This window comes from Rattus norvegicus, chromosome 20, assembly GCF_021556685.1.
Source record: "Rattus norvegicus strain SHRSP/BbbUtx chromosome 20, alternate assembly SHRSP_T2T, whole genome shotgun sequence".
In the NCBI taxonomy this organism is placed as follows: Eukaryota; Metazoa; Chordata; class Mammalia; order Rodentia; family Muridae; genus Rattus; species Rattus norvegicus.
The window spans coordinates 46,224,202-46,240,765 of NC_141553.1; the positions used below are offsets into that span (position 1 = coordinate 46,224,202).

A 16,564-nucleotide genomic window follows, 5' to 3' on the forward strand; every position below is an offset into this window, starting at 1 on the left:
TTCCAAAGCCTTCTCCTTAAACATACAAGGTGGTTATTATAAATTCCACATACTCATTTATACGCTAGACTAACAACTTCCTATTTTTCTGTGGACCACAAATGGAAACAGTGCAACTTAAAATGTTAACTTTTTGTTTTCTCCTTGGTGGAGGGTAGGGGATCCGGGGCCTTGTGTGCACCAGACAAGCACTCTGCCACGAAGTACCCAAGTCATGGGATGTAAGACCGGGCAGTGACACGTGTGTACACATGGTAGCTGGGAGGGATGTCCATATAGCGAATGACATGGCTCCACTTGGAGACTTTTCTCTATATAAACTCTTTGATGTGTATAAAGGTTTCAAATACGAATGTGGACACAATGTGATTATTATTAAAGGGTTTTCTGGGTAAGAGAACCACAATGTCACTCTCAGGGTTGATCTGCTTGTTTAATAAGGTCAAAAAGGGAAAATTCTAGGAATTTGTAGAATTCACTGTGTAGCCCTGTCTGGCCTAGAACCTACTGTGTAGACCAGGCCGGCTTTGAACTCAGATTCATTCACCTGGCTCTATCTCCAAGTGCTTGGACTAAATGTGCCCTCCACCACACCAAACCGAGGAATAGGTTTATAATCCCTAAGAACTAGAGAGATGGCTCAGGAGTTAGGAGGATGTGCTACTCTTCCAGGAGACCCAAGTGTGGTTGCCAGCACCCACACCAATAAAGCTCAACCATCCATAGCCCCAGTAGGTCAGAGGTCTCTGTTATCCAAGGGCTACTCCACTCACGTGCACGACCGCAGAAAGAGGCACATGCCTTCACATAATTTTTTTAAAATATAAATTAAAAAAAAACTTACTAGCACTTTGGTTGTTTGGTTGTGTGTGTGTGTGTGTGTATACCATTCTGTTATTTATCTCATAGCCACACCTACTCAAAAGAGTCCCCATTTTGTTCTTTTATTCTGTGACTTTCTAAAACCCCACTGGGGGCTGGAGCGATGGCTCAGTGTTTAGGAGCACTGACTGCTCTTCCAGAGGTCCTGAGTTCAATTCCCAGCAACCACATGGTGGCTCACAACCATCAGTGATGGGGATCTGATGCCCTCTTCTGTTGTGTCTGAAGACTCACATATATAAAACTAAATCTTGAGAGAGAGAGAGAGAGAGAGAGAGAGCGCCCCATGTCACTGGTCATTGGAACCCCTGCTCTCATCTGTGGAGAACCTGAAGGAAGACTCCGGCTTAACAGGAGGCCAGGGTGTCGACCTAGTGTAGTCAACCTGAGGAGGATCTTCTCCAGCCCAAAGCCAGTATGTTTTCTTCCTTGACTGAGCAACAACAGAGCCCAGCCAGAGATGATTTAAAAAAACAAAAATTAAAGGCCTGAGGTTTCTCTTGTTACCTCCACGGACTAAAAAGAGCGAAAAGGAGGTGATACGTCTGTAATGGTCAGAGGCTGAGGGGCCTAACTAATATGGTGACCGGCAGGCCTGTTTCCCCATCCCGCACTCCACACTCATGATGTCTGGCCCACCCACTGTTAATGAGAGGACGCTCACATGCCATCAACTGTCACGAATCCACGTGGATGGATGATGGTCCTGTGTGCAGTGAACCGAGTGTTAGAAGTGCCCTTCCTGGTTCACAGTCTGAGAATTTTGCTGCAGCGACTGAGTTCACTCCTCTGTGTGTTCGCACCCGCCTGCCCTCCGGCGCCAGGTTCAGACAGCTAGGGCTATGAATGGTTGATAGAATAACGTCCCGTCGAAAGCACCTGAGGAAAACCTGCCATGTGGTATTCTTTGCCTGCAGAGAGTCCTGTCTTCTTCCCACTTTGTCAGGGGCAAGTTTGCACCCATCCCTCACTGGGCCTCTTACTGCTTCCCTCCCCCCTGCCCCAATCTTGAGTTTTTCCAAAGTAAACTGAGGCTGGTTGTGTACTCCACACACACACCCCTCATTCAAGGCTGCTCCTACCCAGAAAGATGCTCCTCCTGCAAGCTCGCCCACCCCACCCCCACTCCCCCACTCCCCCCACCCCGAGCCCTGCTCGGGAAAGTGTTTGTTTCAGGTTCTCCTGATGATGACCTGGAACTCCTCAACCTACTTCTGGGATCGATTTCTCCCCCTTGGCTTATGTGGTGCTGGGTATCGGACCTAGAGCCTCATGCATGTTAGAAAAGCACTGTGGCTTCAACTCGTGGTGGTTTGGGCTGTAAAGCCTTCAGCTTTCTTAGGGCCTGTGCTGAAAGTTTGCAGAAGGGGCACCAGGCTGCAGAAATTGCATAGACTCTGACTGCAGAATGCCCGGCTGGATGACGCATCCTTGTCTCTTCTTCTCCTTTGCAGGGAAGGAGACTGGTGGGAAGCCCGCTCCTTGACAACTGGGGAAACTGGTTACATTCCTAGCAACTACGTGGCTCCAGTTGACTCCATCCAGGCAGAAGAGTACGTTGTTGTTGTTGTCGTTGTTTTTCTAAATGTCTGCTTTTAATTATCACATGGAATGCCAGTGACACAGCACAGCACAGCACAGCACAGCACAGGAGGGAGAAGAACTTTCCCAGTGATTAAAGGTTGAGAGGATTCAGTGCTGCTGTGCGGCCGGTGCTGTCAGCTCTGCAGAGTACACTGTAATTAATTTCATGGCCTCCTTTAAGCCTGTCCGTTTTCTTAGTTAGAAGCTTTATATGAGTACCCTAAATGAAAGTCCAATAACTCGCTCCAGATTAAAATCTAATGTGGGGAAACCGCAGCTGCAGCATACGTTACCGAGAGCCTGCAGTCGGCTCCCTGAGCACTGGAGATGCAGATAATTAGGAAAGATTAAGCCAGGAGCCCTCTGCTTGATAATCAGGCATACTGAGCGTTCTGGAAAGACAAGCCTTTCGGCCACAGGTAAAAGTGTTTCACATAGAGCAGCGTGGAAAGTACCACAGCTGCGGGCTTCAAGTGACATTTTCCTTTGACTGAGGTCTCCGTCCTTTTTGTGGCTGGTAGAAGTTGACCAACAGTCATTTGGTCCAACTCTCCCCCTGGAGGCAGTTTAGGAAACTGGTAGGGGCCCCCAAAGGATAACTGACTGGTCATTGTTCATCCTCCCACCAGAGAAACTTGTAGGAACTCCTAGGAAAAGGGAGGGAGGAGGTTGGTGTCCTAAGCTCAGGGGTATGGCCTCCACCCCAGCCCCGGGACACGCCCACCCGAAAGGGAGAGAAGGAAGTCAGTGCTCCCAGCCTCTAGCTCTCGGCTAATCTGCTGTGCATTTGTGGAGGCCCTGCAAGGAGGACTAGAAGCCTCACCCAGCCACATCCCCAGTCTGATCGGTCCCTCCTCTGTCAGTCTTTTGTATTTCCCACACTAGGATCTGTTTCTACTTCTCCAGGACTGCGGTTCTGAGCTGTTTAACCCCCCCCCCCATTATTAATGTGTTTCATTATCAGGAAATACATGTATTTGTACCGAATTTTTAGGACAGATTTGTAAATATCTCCCATATCTTTTCGGAATTTAAAACTTAACTACAAAGTAATGTTCCTTTGGTTTAATTGAAAATCCATGGGGGCTGCATATTTAAGTTGTATTTATAATAATAAGAGTTTTTTTTTTTTAATATTTTGACTTTTGAAGTGGAAGGTGGTTTTTTGAAAACAAAGCCTACAGTTTTTACAAGTGCAATTGACTAGTATTGTGTTAAAGCCCTGCATGGTTAGGTGGAATCTGCCATTCTACAAGCCCTCTCGCACCCCTGTTTTACACACCATTTTAGTTGAGTTACTGATACAAACCAAGAAAGACATTCCTCTCACATAGCTGGTGTCCTGTTCTTTACACCAGCTATTGCTACACTGGGATTGTGGAAAATTTTGGTGTTTCTCCAGTCACTGGAGAGCTAAGGTGGTGGGGGCTTTACTTAGTGAAATTCTCTGACACACAGAACGACCCGATGGTGAACTTACTAGCTGCATTCAAGCATGGCAAATTGGAGCTTCATTTTTAAAACCAGTTGCTTTCATAGATAAATATTCTAAGAGTTGCTCCTAGACACACAGATTCCGGCGGAATGCCCCAGAACTCTCCCCTGGGCTCTTGGCACTCTCAACCTCTCAGACAACCTGATGCTGAAATGTGACCCTGATCACTGGGCGTTGGTTAGGGCTCAGCAGTCCACGAAGGGAGACAAAAGGCACATACCGGTCCCTAGGTACCTGTGAGGCCTCCAGCCATGGCACCATGTGCCATCGGTGCTGTTACAAAGGAATGTTAAATTGTCTACACCACGGACCCATTTTTAGGGACACGCTCATTAGCCATGCGCACACCTCAGGTGTGCAGTCAGCAGTCCCTGCAGCTGCGTCAGAGAAACCCAGCTGCCGGGCACAGCCCCACACCTGCTGGGCAGGGAGAGGAAGTCAAACCCGGCTCAGATCAGAAGTAGAGCTGACTTCCGGCCTTCAGAATTCCTGTAGGTAGACATTGAGTAGAGTTATCCATCTTCCTTCTTCAACCATCCCGAGTGGGTTCTTTTTTTAAAGCAATCATGCCTGGTTGATGATCTTTGTACGAGGGCTGAGTCTTGGTATTTCCCAGGAGTTGTAATCACGCTCAGAAATCAGTGGTCGTAACGACTGAGCTGTGGAAGCCTCTCCTGCAGTTGGCATTTCAAACAAGGTGGCAGATTTCTCTCATGTGCATGCAGGTGGCATTTTCACACACACACACACACACACACACACACACACACACACACACACACACACGTTCCTGTCGTCCTAGAGGGAAGGAAAACAATCCATGATTCAAGAATTTTTATTTTTTTAAGAATGGAAGAGACGTAGGGAGATAGAATCAGGAAAGATTGAAAAGGGACTGAATGAAGCTAGAAAAACCAATTTGGGGCAGTGGGAGCAACATTAGGGGCAGGGAGTTTGTGGAGGAAAATCAACATTGTTCATGTCACAAGTGTCTTCATTTTCCTGCCCCTTGAAGGTGGTACTTTGGAAAACTTGGCCGCAAGGATGCTGAGAGACAGCTCCTGTCCTTTGGAAACCCAAGAGGTACCTTTCTTATCCGCGAGAGCGAAACCACCAAAGGTAAGCTAAGGAGCGGACACCTTGCCTGCTGTTCAAATCCGAGGACTGGTCTTTGGCATGGGAAGGCTTAGCCGTAGTGCACCAGGGTCTGCCTGGCATGGCTCCCTCTGGCATGAGGCAGTCCTGCTCCCCAGCTCCCCTGAAGACTCTGGAACTGTATTCAGCTCCAAGAGAAGAGCAGGCTCAGAGGGAGGCTCTTCCCGAAGCAGAGGCCGATGGCTTCCCTCCCGCCTCAGACTCAGTCCTGTTAGCAACTCTAAAGCCTTGTTTTCTTTCCTTTTGGTTTCTGTTGGTGGTGGTTTTTTACAAGACAGTGTCTCTCTGTGTGGCCCTGGCTGTCTTAGAACTCGCTCTGCAGAGCAGGCTGGCCTTGAACTCACAGAGTTCCACCTGCCTCTCCCTCCCAGGTGCTAGAATCAAAGGTGTGTGCGCCCTACCACCACCCAGCTTACATTTGTTTTCCTTTCCTTCCACTTTGTTTTGTTGGTGGAGGGCTTCCCTCCTCTTCACTCATCAGAGCAGGCAGAGAGACAGAGAATGCTGGTCTCTGGCTGGCCACACCACACACTGGTGACCTGCCCTGTGAGGACTGGGAGGCAGAGCTCAGGAGCTCCCAGCTAAGGACAGACTTCCATTTCCTTTGTTCCCACCACCTGTGTGTGCCTCCTGGACCCCTGCCTCCCCACCAGCTACCTCTGTCCCCATCCTGCCTCCCCACCAGCTACCTCTGTCCCCATCCTGCCTCCCTACCAGCTACCTCTGTCCCCACCCTGCCTCACCACCAGCTACCTCTGTCCCCACCCTGCCTCACCACCAGCTACCTCTGTCCCCACACCTGCCTTCCCACCAGCTACCTGTCCCCACCCCTGCCTCCCCACGATCCCTGCCCTCACCACCACCCCCCATCCCAGCTTCCCACACCTCCACCATCCACCCTTGCCTCCCAGCCATTCCACAGGAAATGAAACCAGGAGGCAAGCTCACCTGGAGTCTGCTCTTCATTTTCCCAATGGGATTTGGTCTATGCAGTGTTAGACAAAACAAGAAACAGGAAGGAAACTTAGAAAAACCAGGAAGCTTTTAGTTCCAAGAGCAAAGTCACTGTATTGCTAACATCTTCCAACACTGGCAGGGCTGCAGAAGTTGTCTTTGTCTTAATACTGAACGGAGGGAGATATGTGCTGTCTGTCTGTCTGTCTGACTGTCTCTCTCTCTCTCTCTCTCTCTCTCTCTCTCTCTCTTCTCTCTCTCTCTCTCTCTTCTCTCTCTCTCTCTCTCTCTCTCTCTCTCTCGTGTGTGTGTGTGTGTGTGTGTGTGTGTGTGTGTGTGTGCGCGCGCACGCATGCATGTGGGTTTTTTTAATAAGTATTAATCAGAGTAGTCCAGTTAACGAGGCCTGCAGGTCAGACCGGCACCCGGTGGCTGGCACTGCTAACGCCTTGCCCGTTTGCGCGTTTGCCAGGTGCCTACTCCCTCTCCATCCGAGACTGGGACGACATGAAGGGAGACCATGTCAAACATTACAAAATCCGCAAGCTTGACAACGGCGGGTACTACATCACCACGAGGGCCCAGTTTGAGACCCTTCAGCAGCTTGTACAGCATTACTCAGGTAACCTCAGCCCTGACGTGACCGCCGTCACCACTGGGAAAGGGAGAGGGTGGGCGAGCACTAGGAAGGGAAGAGGAGGAGTCATTAGGGGAAACTCCTGCCCACCCTGAACAGTTAGACCTGAGTCAGTGGCTCTGCCGCTCCTCTGCCACAGACACATTTCCCTCGTGTGTTCTCCAGAAGTTTCCCCCAAGCAGAAGGCAGTAGTTTAAATCTTGAAAGTTGTATTCGTGGTTTTATTTTCATAATAAATATCCTTGCACATTCTTTACCTACTGCCTTCATCACGTAATGCAGAACTATGAAAGGAAAGGGAGAGAGGAGTGGTACCTGGGCACTGGGCAGGCTCAGCTGGGGACCCTGTAGGGAGCCTCACTTGGCATGTAACCCAAAGCAGCAGGGCTGCACACACACACACTCACACTCACACACATACACACACACACATACACACACTCACACTCATATACACACACTCACACTCATACACACTCACACACACTCACACATATACATACACACTCATACACACATATACACACTCATACACACATATACACACACACCCACATATACACTCACACATACACACACATACACACATACACACATACACACACTCATACACACTCACATACACATACACACACTCACACATACACACACTCACACACACTTACACATTCACACATACACACACATATACACACACACTCACACACACTCATACACACACATACACACATATACACACACTCACATTCACACATACACACACTCATATACACACATATACACACACACTCACACATACACATACACACACTCACTCACACATACATACACACTCACACATACACACTCACACACACTCATACACACACATACACACATTCACACATATACTCACACACATACTCATACACACACACTCACACATACACTCACATATACACACTCACATATACATATACACACTCACATATATACATATACACACACATATACGCACACACTCACATGCACACACACACACACACACACACACACTCCTACACGTCACCATCGTCTCCCCAGAAGTAACTCTGCATCGTGGTTCCCAGCTGCTGCTTCCTACCCAGGCTTGCCTGTGCGAGGCCACAGCTCTGTCATCTCTACCTTGCGAACTTTTCTTCCTTTTTGAGATATGGTCTCACTGTATAGACCTAGTGGTCTCAAACTCAGAAATCCACCTGCCTCTGCCTCCTATTGCTGAGATTAAAGGCGTGCACCACCATATCTGGCTATCATGACGACTTTAAACAAAGATTAGACACCGCTACCATTCCTCCGCTCTTCTCAGCCATTCAGTTATTGGGTATATGTGCATCCGTGTGCGTTTTACTTAAATATGCAGCTCTGTGCACAGTTGTTTAATACATGACGCTTGCTCTGCTTGGTTAACAAGTGTGTCGTGCTATACAATTCATGTGTACATGACCCCTCCTTCTTCCCGAAATAAGATCTTACTTGTAGCCCTAGGTAGCCCAGCATTTACTATGTAGCTCAAGGCGACTGTTCAGAGTTGCAGCAATCCTCCTGTGTCAGCCTCCTGAATGCAGGGATTACAGAGAGGAGCCATCACACCCAGCTTTTTTACCCACCATTGAAAAACACTTGGGCTGTTTTTAATACACACACACAAAAGGGTAGTCTTTTAAAAATAACACTAGGAACCACCTATGTACTGACTCTAGCCACTGATGAGCCATTGAAAACATTAACAATGGCTGAGCCTGGTGAGTTGGGCATTAGCTCTCTCGCTCCATGTGGGTTCTAATGGAATACTGAGAGAAATGGAGCAGAAAATCTTCCTCAGCTTCAGCGAGGTACACAAACGCCTGTACGTTATAAGGATTTTTCAAATGCCGAACTATATTTCATTACAGGCAAACATCCGCAGGATCCCCAGGGTTTGGATCATTTGAAAATAGTGTGCTGGAAAGGGCACCTTAATAACATCATAGAGCTGAAGGAGGGGCGGGCATGAAGAGCAGTAGACGGTTTTTAATCTCAGGGAAGAAAAAAAAATCCATCATGAGTTAGATTTGGTTTTATATTGGCTTTTCCTCTTCCCTCTTCTCTCTCGCACATAGAGTGCCTTTGAAATACTGACACATAAATAACTCCTGTCTAAACATCTCAGAAACAGATTTAAAAAAAAAAAAGGAAGTTAAGAATTCCCAGACAGCCACAGCTTGACATGAGGGGCTTTGCCCACCTCAGTGTGGGGTCTGTATGGCTTTCATCTTCCCCTGAGTGCTTACTCTCTGTTGGCATTTAGTCAGTCTCCCCTCACCCCTGCTAGATTCTCTTCAGAAAGGAAGGGTCAGGGGAGGCCAGCGTCCCAGTAACCTGAACAGTAGCTGCTGTTCCTGCCTTTTCACATCACCGAGTTTCTGTGAATGTTGTTCATTTTTATTATTTCTTTGACCCCCCCCCTCCTAAATTATACATAGGAAGCTGTTTTAAAAGCCACGTTTTTGTTTTTGTTTGCCTTTAGTGGGAAACTGCAAAGAAGCAATGTGAGCGCACAGGAGCAGTAGACTCAGAAGGACAGAGCAGTCCCTGTAGAAATGTGACATCCTTTGCCGCTGCCAGGTGTACTCCTGAGACCCAGTGGCTCTAACAGACTGAGCTCTGCGGGGAGAGTCCCTCAGTCCCTAGATACCGGAAGGGACAGGGACGGTCAGTTTTTATTTTTAATATGTACTTTCTGAAATTAGCAAGGGCATTTTTGAATTCAGGGCAATGAATACTTAGTTCATTAGACTAAAGTACACGGAAGCCACAGCGGGCCATGCCCGTGAGCAGTGAGCGCGCCCGATGGCGCAGCGGGGGCCCCTGTCTGACAGTCTCATCTCCCTCCAGCGGATGTGTTTGCTCATGTGCGTCGAATCTGCTGTGGCCTGTGCTTGTCGTTACATTCTCTGCTCTTCTCTCCCTCACTGCTGCCCTGCTCCTCCAGAGAGAGCCGCGGGTCTCTGCTGCCGTCTAGTAGTTCCCTGTCACAAAGGGATGCCAAGGCTTACCGATCTGTCTGTCAAAACCAAAGATGTCTGGGAAATCCCTCGAGAATCCCTGCAGTTGATCAAGAGACTGGGAAATGGGCAGTTTGGGGAAGTATGGATGGGTATGCTGAGATTCAATTACTCTTTTATTAGCCTCCCTGTTTGGGAAATCCCAAACATCCAAGATGGAAGGTGGAAATAAGAGATATTTTTATGACAGGACAAAGAGCTTGAATTATTGGATTTTATTTTGAAAATTTTGGAAATTCTCAAAAAGAGAAGCAGGCAGCTGCCAGCATTGTCTCAGTGCTGTCCCCGGGGAAGCCACCTTCTCAGTGCTGTCCCCGGGGAGGTCGCCACCTTCTCAGTGCTGTCCCCGGGGAGGTCGCCACCTTCTCAGTGCTGTCCCCGGGGAAGCCACCTTCCATCTTCCCTAGTGCATGCCTGATGATGGATTATAAGGACTGTTTTCTTTATTAATTCCCTCTCCATAGAGAAAGCTGATGGTTTGTGTTTTAACTTAACTGTGATTTCATCAAGTTGTACCCCACAAACTTCTGGATTGGCTAAAGATGCTTGGGAAGTTGCACGTGACTCGTTGTTTCTGGAGAAGAAGCTGGGGCAGGGGTGTTTCGCTGAAGTGTGGCTTGGTAAGGCAGAGGGCACATTCTGTTTTGGCTGCATCTCAGAGCCAATGAAAAGGACAGTTCTGAACAGAAATGCGTATGTGACCACTGGGAAAAAGCCCCTAAATCTTTGTAACTAGATGGGCCGAAGCCATCTAGGTCTGCAGAATCCAGTGGCACTGCGCTATGTTCATCTGTCCTATTTCACGTGGTTAGTCACCTGCAGAACGGACGGGAAGCCAGTGATGCTGGTGCTTTCTCTTCCTGTGAAATGGGATGGTAAGATGCTGTGCGAGAGCTGCTGTAGAACAAGGCCCCGGGCTTTCTGCGCACCAAGCCTGGTCTAAACCCTCGCTAGATGACTAAGTATAAATGCAGGGCCTGTTTAAGCCCTCGGGGCTCCAGTCCTCATCTGTAAAATGGGGGTACTACTTGCCTCACTAGATTATTTGAAGATTATATCAGACAGGTCTAAAATCCCCTATAGATCTTAGATCCGTACACACACTTCTTCATTATGCACACATTCTTCAGTAATGCCAACTGCACTGGACCCTTGAGATGGCTTTTATAACCCTCTGGGTCAATTGCAACTTTACTGATAGATAGACTATACACTTAGACCCCTCTCCCAAAATGTCTGCCCATAAAATGATAACTAAGTGCATTGGAATCTCCCTTCCTTAGAGTCTAAAAGGATAAAAACAGGTGCATGTGGTCTTTAGGGATCAATTTTACATCATTGCACAGAGCAGCAAGGCACTTCCCATGGAACATACACAGATAGATAGATAGATAGATAGATAGATAGATAGATAGATAGATAGATAGATAGATAGATACATACATACATACATACATACACACACATAGATGCATACATAGATACATAGATAGATACATACATAGATACATAGATAGATAGATAGATAGATAGATAGATAGATGCATACATAGATAGATAAACACATAGATGCATACATAGATACATAGATAGATACATAGATAGATAGACACATAGATGCATACATAGATACATAGATAGATAGATAGATAGATAGATAGATAGATAGATAGATAGATAGACAGACACATAGATGCATACATAGATACATAGATAGATACACACATAGATGCATAGATAGATAGATAGATAGATAGATAGATAGATAGATAGATAGATAGATAGATACACACATAGATGCATAGATAGATAGATAGATAGATAGATAGATAGATAGATAGATAGATAGATAGATAGATAAGACAGACAGATGCCTAGGCAGTTACCCAAGCTGAGAGAGGGAAATTGATGCCACACAGCTTAAATTAGGAAAGGTTGGCAGTCAGACCATAGGAACCACTTAAAAGTTGTCAGAGTTCCCTTTCTTTTTTTTTTTTTTTTTTTTGTTCTTTTTTTCGGAGCTGGGGACCGAACCCAGGGCCTTGTGCTTCCTAGGCAAGCGCTCTACCACTGAGCTAAATCCCCAGCCCCCAGAGTTCCCTTTTACACTGAGAGGCAGATACTGTCTGAGATAAAAGAACTGTTTAAGCCACTGGTTCTTTTTCATATGTTTTTCCCCCATAGGATACATGTTGAAATCTTATGTTTTAACAGAATAAGAAGTCCTTTGAGGTACAGATCCCTTAGAGTCGAAAGTCATAGATGACACCTAAGTAAATCTTAGCTTCAACCTGGATTCTCTTTTAAACTGTAAGCAATGTAATCTCAATTAGCAGATTCTTATTTTCCTTTATAAAAATCATTCTTCAAAACAATTGGTTGGAAATAGAACAAGCCAGAGTTGTCTTTTAGTTTGAGAAGGGAAAGCCAAGCTCATTCATTCCTGTTTTACAGACGGACTGACAGTGGCCATGAGCCAGATCTGGCCTTTGGGTCAGCTAGAGTTGTAAAGAAGTACTTAAACATAACACATTTAAGTACTTCTTTCGTGGTTGCTCTCTGATTTCCCAGCCCACCTGCTAGAAGCCACTGTTGTGTGGCTGACTCACAGGAAGTCGGGGGAATTTTCCTCAGCTGGGGAAGTATGGGCAAGGGAAGGCTGTGCTTCCGGGCACACATCGCTTGTCTTCTGAAGGACTCAGTCAAGTGTCCCATCCAGTACACAGCTGGAAGCCTATTCCGAGCATCCCTGGGGTGTGGCCGTATCTTTACAGGGGCACACCCTCCAAGATGGAATTTAACGTAATTTCTTCCAGGCTTTTCCTGGCATCTAAGGAACAGCTATTGGAAACCCCGGCCAATTCTGAGTCCTAGACTCTGATCACTTGAGTAAGATCCCAGAGCTTTCTGGTGTAAAGTCACACTTATATGCATAAGTCATAAAAAGAGTGATACATATCAAATGGAAACAGTTAGAGAATCATTAAAGAGCTGTAAGGAAACTCGTTTTCCCTTCAGAATGCTTGACAGAGTCCTTGCAGTTGTCTTTACTCGTAAAAGTCTGATTTTATCTGATTTTATGCACAAAGTTGCTGGTCAAAATTATTTTTCCCGTGAAAAGAGTACCTTTGGATTGACTTAATTTTGTGGGGTATCTGTAGGTACCTGGAATGGAAACACAAAAGTAGCCATAAAGACTCTTAAGCCAGGCACAATGTCCCCGGAATCCTTCCTGGAGGAAGCACAGATCATGAAGAAGCTGAAGCACGACAAGCTGGTGCAGCTCTATGCAGTTGTGTCCGAAGAGCCCATTTACATTGTCACGGAATACATGAACAAAGGTCAGGCCACGCCTCCTCCCCCCTCCTCCATCCCCCTCTTCCTCCTCTTCTTCCCTTCCTCCCCCTTCCCCTTCCTCCCCTTCTTCCTCCCCCTCCTCTTCCCTTCCTCCCCTCCTCCTTCTCTTCCTACTCCCCCTCCTCCTCCTCCCTTTCTTCCTCCCCCTCCTCCTCTTCCCTTCCTCCCCCTCCTCCTCTTCCCTTCCTTCCCCTCCTCCTTCTCCTCTTCCTACTCCCCCTCCTCCCTTTCTTCCTCCCCTCCTCCTCTTCCCTTCCTCCCCCTCCTCCTTCTCCTCTTCCTACTCACCCTCCTCCTCCTTCCCCTCCTCCTCCCTTTCTTCCTCCCCCTCCTCCCCCTCCCCCTCCTCCCCCTCCTCCCCCTCCTCCCCCTCCTCCCCCTCACAGGGGCTTGCAGGAACTGTCCAGAGAGCAGCTGGGTTGCCTGCTGGCTGTAAACCCTGGCAAGTATCCACTCTGCTCACTCAGGATAACACTTAGAAAAGGGGGAGCATTGAGCTCTCCCCCAGATTCTCGAGAAGCGCAGTGCCTTTTGCATGTTACGCATCAGCAGCATTCCTCTGCATAATGAAAACATCATTTTCTGTCAGACCTAGTGCAGAGGGCTGTGAGACCTGCTGCCATTTTGAATGAGTGGCCTCTGTTCACTTTCCCGTTTTAGTGCTAAGTAATCAGTAAGTAGCAGACCGTTGTGGGGTTAAGACCAGTCCCCATCTCAACATCTTCTCCCCCGCTTTCTCCTTAAACGCCAGGTGAAGAAGTGGCATGCAGTCATCCCCTCCTTCCCCTCTGCGCGAGTGCATGTGTCAGAGCACACGTGAGCATGTGCACATCATTATAATCAAACCAGCATTGTTGGGGACGAAGCCAGAGATCACTTTGTTTTGGAAAATTAAATGAGCCAAACAAGAAACAGCCTTAAAGGGCTGTGCACCGCACATCAGAAGACAGCGGTGTAATTTTTCTTCTCTGTGTACTTTCTTTTAAAATATAATTGGAATTTTTTTCCTGGCAGATTGTATGCCCTTTGGATCCAGGGTTATTTTGTAAATAACTTTGTGATTAAAGCATAAAAAAATAAAAAAAAAATAAAAAAAACCCACTGACGGCCATCAGTGCCCCCAGCTCCTGCAAATGATTATCTCTGCCTCGGGGTCCTTCCCATGGACCCTCACTCAGCCTTGTAAGTGTGGCTCTGAAGCCCAGGCTGGCTAAGGCAGAGTATGGCTGGCTGTGCCCTAATTGGGAAGCTCCTGCCCCACCCATGTTCCTCAGTTGCTTAAAATCTGAGAATAAGTCAGTAGTTCTGAAACTCCCTGGTATCCAAGTCACCTAGACATCTTCTAAAGGCACAGGTGTCTGTGTCTGACTCCGGAATTTCTGATGTAGGGGATAGAGCCTGAGGACGTGCATTTCCAGCAAACACTGCTGCTACTGGTCGGAGCAGTACCACTGCAGACCGTCACCTAAGCTGTCTCTCTCCACCTCAGTCCCCTGTACAGCAGTGACAGGGACATGGAGGACGGTTTGGTTCCTTCCTGTGACCTAAAAGGAGATGAAGTTCATTTTTTCTGGTTTACTAAGTCCTTTATCTTTAGAAACAAAAACACTGTTTATTTTCAGAAGCTACAACATGCTTCTTAAAACATGAAGTCGGTTCCTGTTTTGTATCCAAAGCTTTCTTGTCCCATTGATGCTATTATCCCGTTCATCCAACTTTTACTTCCAACAAGGGAATCAAATGCAGCCACTGTCTGGGGATCTCTCTCTGCCTTCCTGTGGAAACTGAAATTGTCTTATGTTTCACTCCTAGGAAGTTTGCTCGACTTCTTAAAAGACGGTGAAGGACGGGCTCTGAAATTGCCAAACCTCGTGGACATGGCGGCACAGGTGGGCGTGGGCTCTTGTTCCGGCTGTGGCCGCCTCGGCACGGGCACTCGAGGGGCTGCGGAGTAACAGCTGTACCCCCTTCCCTGGGTTTCCACAGGTTGCTGCAGGAATGGCTTACATCGAACGCATGAATTATATCCACAGAGATCTGCGGTCAGCTAACATTCTGGTGGGGAACGGACTCATTTGCAAGATTGCTGACTTCGGATTGGCCCGGTTGATTGAAGACAATGAGTACACAGCCAGACAAGGTGGGCACTTCTGGGACAGTGGCTCCTGACGGCGTCTTTGCCCTGCACAGCTTCCTCCTTGCCTTGATTTCCTCCAGCTTCCCTTTTACCCTCTGATCTGGCGAGAGTTTGGCATTTCTCAGGCGGGGGTTAGTGGATCCGTAGGTGCGTGCAGTGAGCGCTGGTCTAGTGAGTGGGTGTCTGTTCATTCCCCTGGCCCGCCTGGCTTTTCGGAAGTATCTGGGCCCACAGTGCTCCACTTTTAGAGAAAGGAGGCTATGGGAAACCAAGTTAAAGATCGCTCTCAATCAGCCATGCTGAGCAGAAATCAGGTGACACTCAGTCTTTTACAAAGGAACTGACACGGAAAACCGAGAGCCTATCAGGGGAGCCAAGGCTCAGAAGCAACAGGGGCGGGTAGCGCCAGAGCAAAGGCACCTCCTGGTAGAGAGCCTGCAGAGGCACACGGAGGCTAATCCTGACTTCACTAAGCAGCTGCCAGCCAGGCCCAGCCTGAGACTAAGCTCAGAGCTGAGCACTGAGGGGAAATGGTTGGAGGGCCTGGAGGACTGCAGTGTCTGAAAAGCCTGCTCTCCTCCTCTACCTTACCCAGCCCTGCGGACAGTCATGGGGGTTTTAAAGCCAGAACTCAGGCAGGGAGTAGATCTCATTGGTGAAAGAAGCTGAAGCCCGGCCACCCGCGCCAGGCTGAGCAGTAATGGATGTAGTACAGAATGGTGTGTTCTGCTGTTTTCTGTTGAATAGTAGTTGTTCTGCTCACTTTGCGAATCGTCTTTTCCTCACTCTCTCTGATTTTTTTAGTTCATGGCAATTCTTCCACCTTCCACTTGACTCAGAATGGAAGTGCAGTGCATGATGGGAGAAACTGTTAAACGCAGGCCCTGCCTAGGTACAGATGCTACCCAAACACTCACTGTGTGTGGGACAAACAGCTCAGCTATTTGAGTTCCTCTAGCACACACCATTTCTTGTCCTGGAGCCTCCTTGTGGGATCATGTGGGGGGGCGGCATGTACACAGACACACACCCAAAGTTCAGGGGCACAAAAATGGGCTGCATCTCTAAGCAGAGAGGAGGGCAGACATGCTTCTGGTGACAGGGCACCCCAAGAGGGTCTGAGTGAATGTGATCAGAGCCTGGCCCTAGGGGAAGGCATGGGAAGGTTGATAACCTGAATATTTGATTTAGGAAATGGGTCCAGTGAAACTCAGGGCTCCCTCCTGTGTGAGAAAGTCTCCGTGGCAGAGGGAGCAATACAAGACTGTCCACTTTTAACTAGACTTTGAACTCTGGAG

General features: G+C 47.8%; 1 protein-coding gene across 13 annotated transcripts in view; it reads left to right on the forward strand.

The window, feature by feature from the left end:
• Nucleotides 1-16,564, forward strand: part of Fyn (FYN proto-oncogene, Src family tyrosine kinase) — a 192,019-nt gene that overhangs the window by 148,451 nt on the left and 27,004 nt on the right. For 5 of the 13 annotated variants that reach the window (XM_087596871.1, XM_087596872.1, XM_087596868.1 and 2 more), the window contains 7 exons: nt 2,337-2,435; nt 4,977-5,080; nt 6,543-6,692; nt 10,237-10,392; nt 12,934-13,113; nt 14,942-15,018; nt 15,116-15,269. In XM_087596871.1, the coding sequence (XP_087452997.1) occupies nt 2,337-2,435; nt 4,977-5,080; nt 6,543-6,692; nt 10,237-10,392; nt 12,934-13,113; nt 14,942-15,018; nt 15,116-15,269 (920 nt within the window). 13 annotated transcript variants of the gene reach the window in all.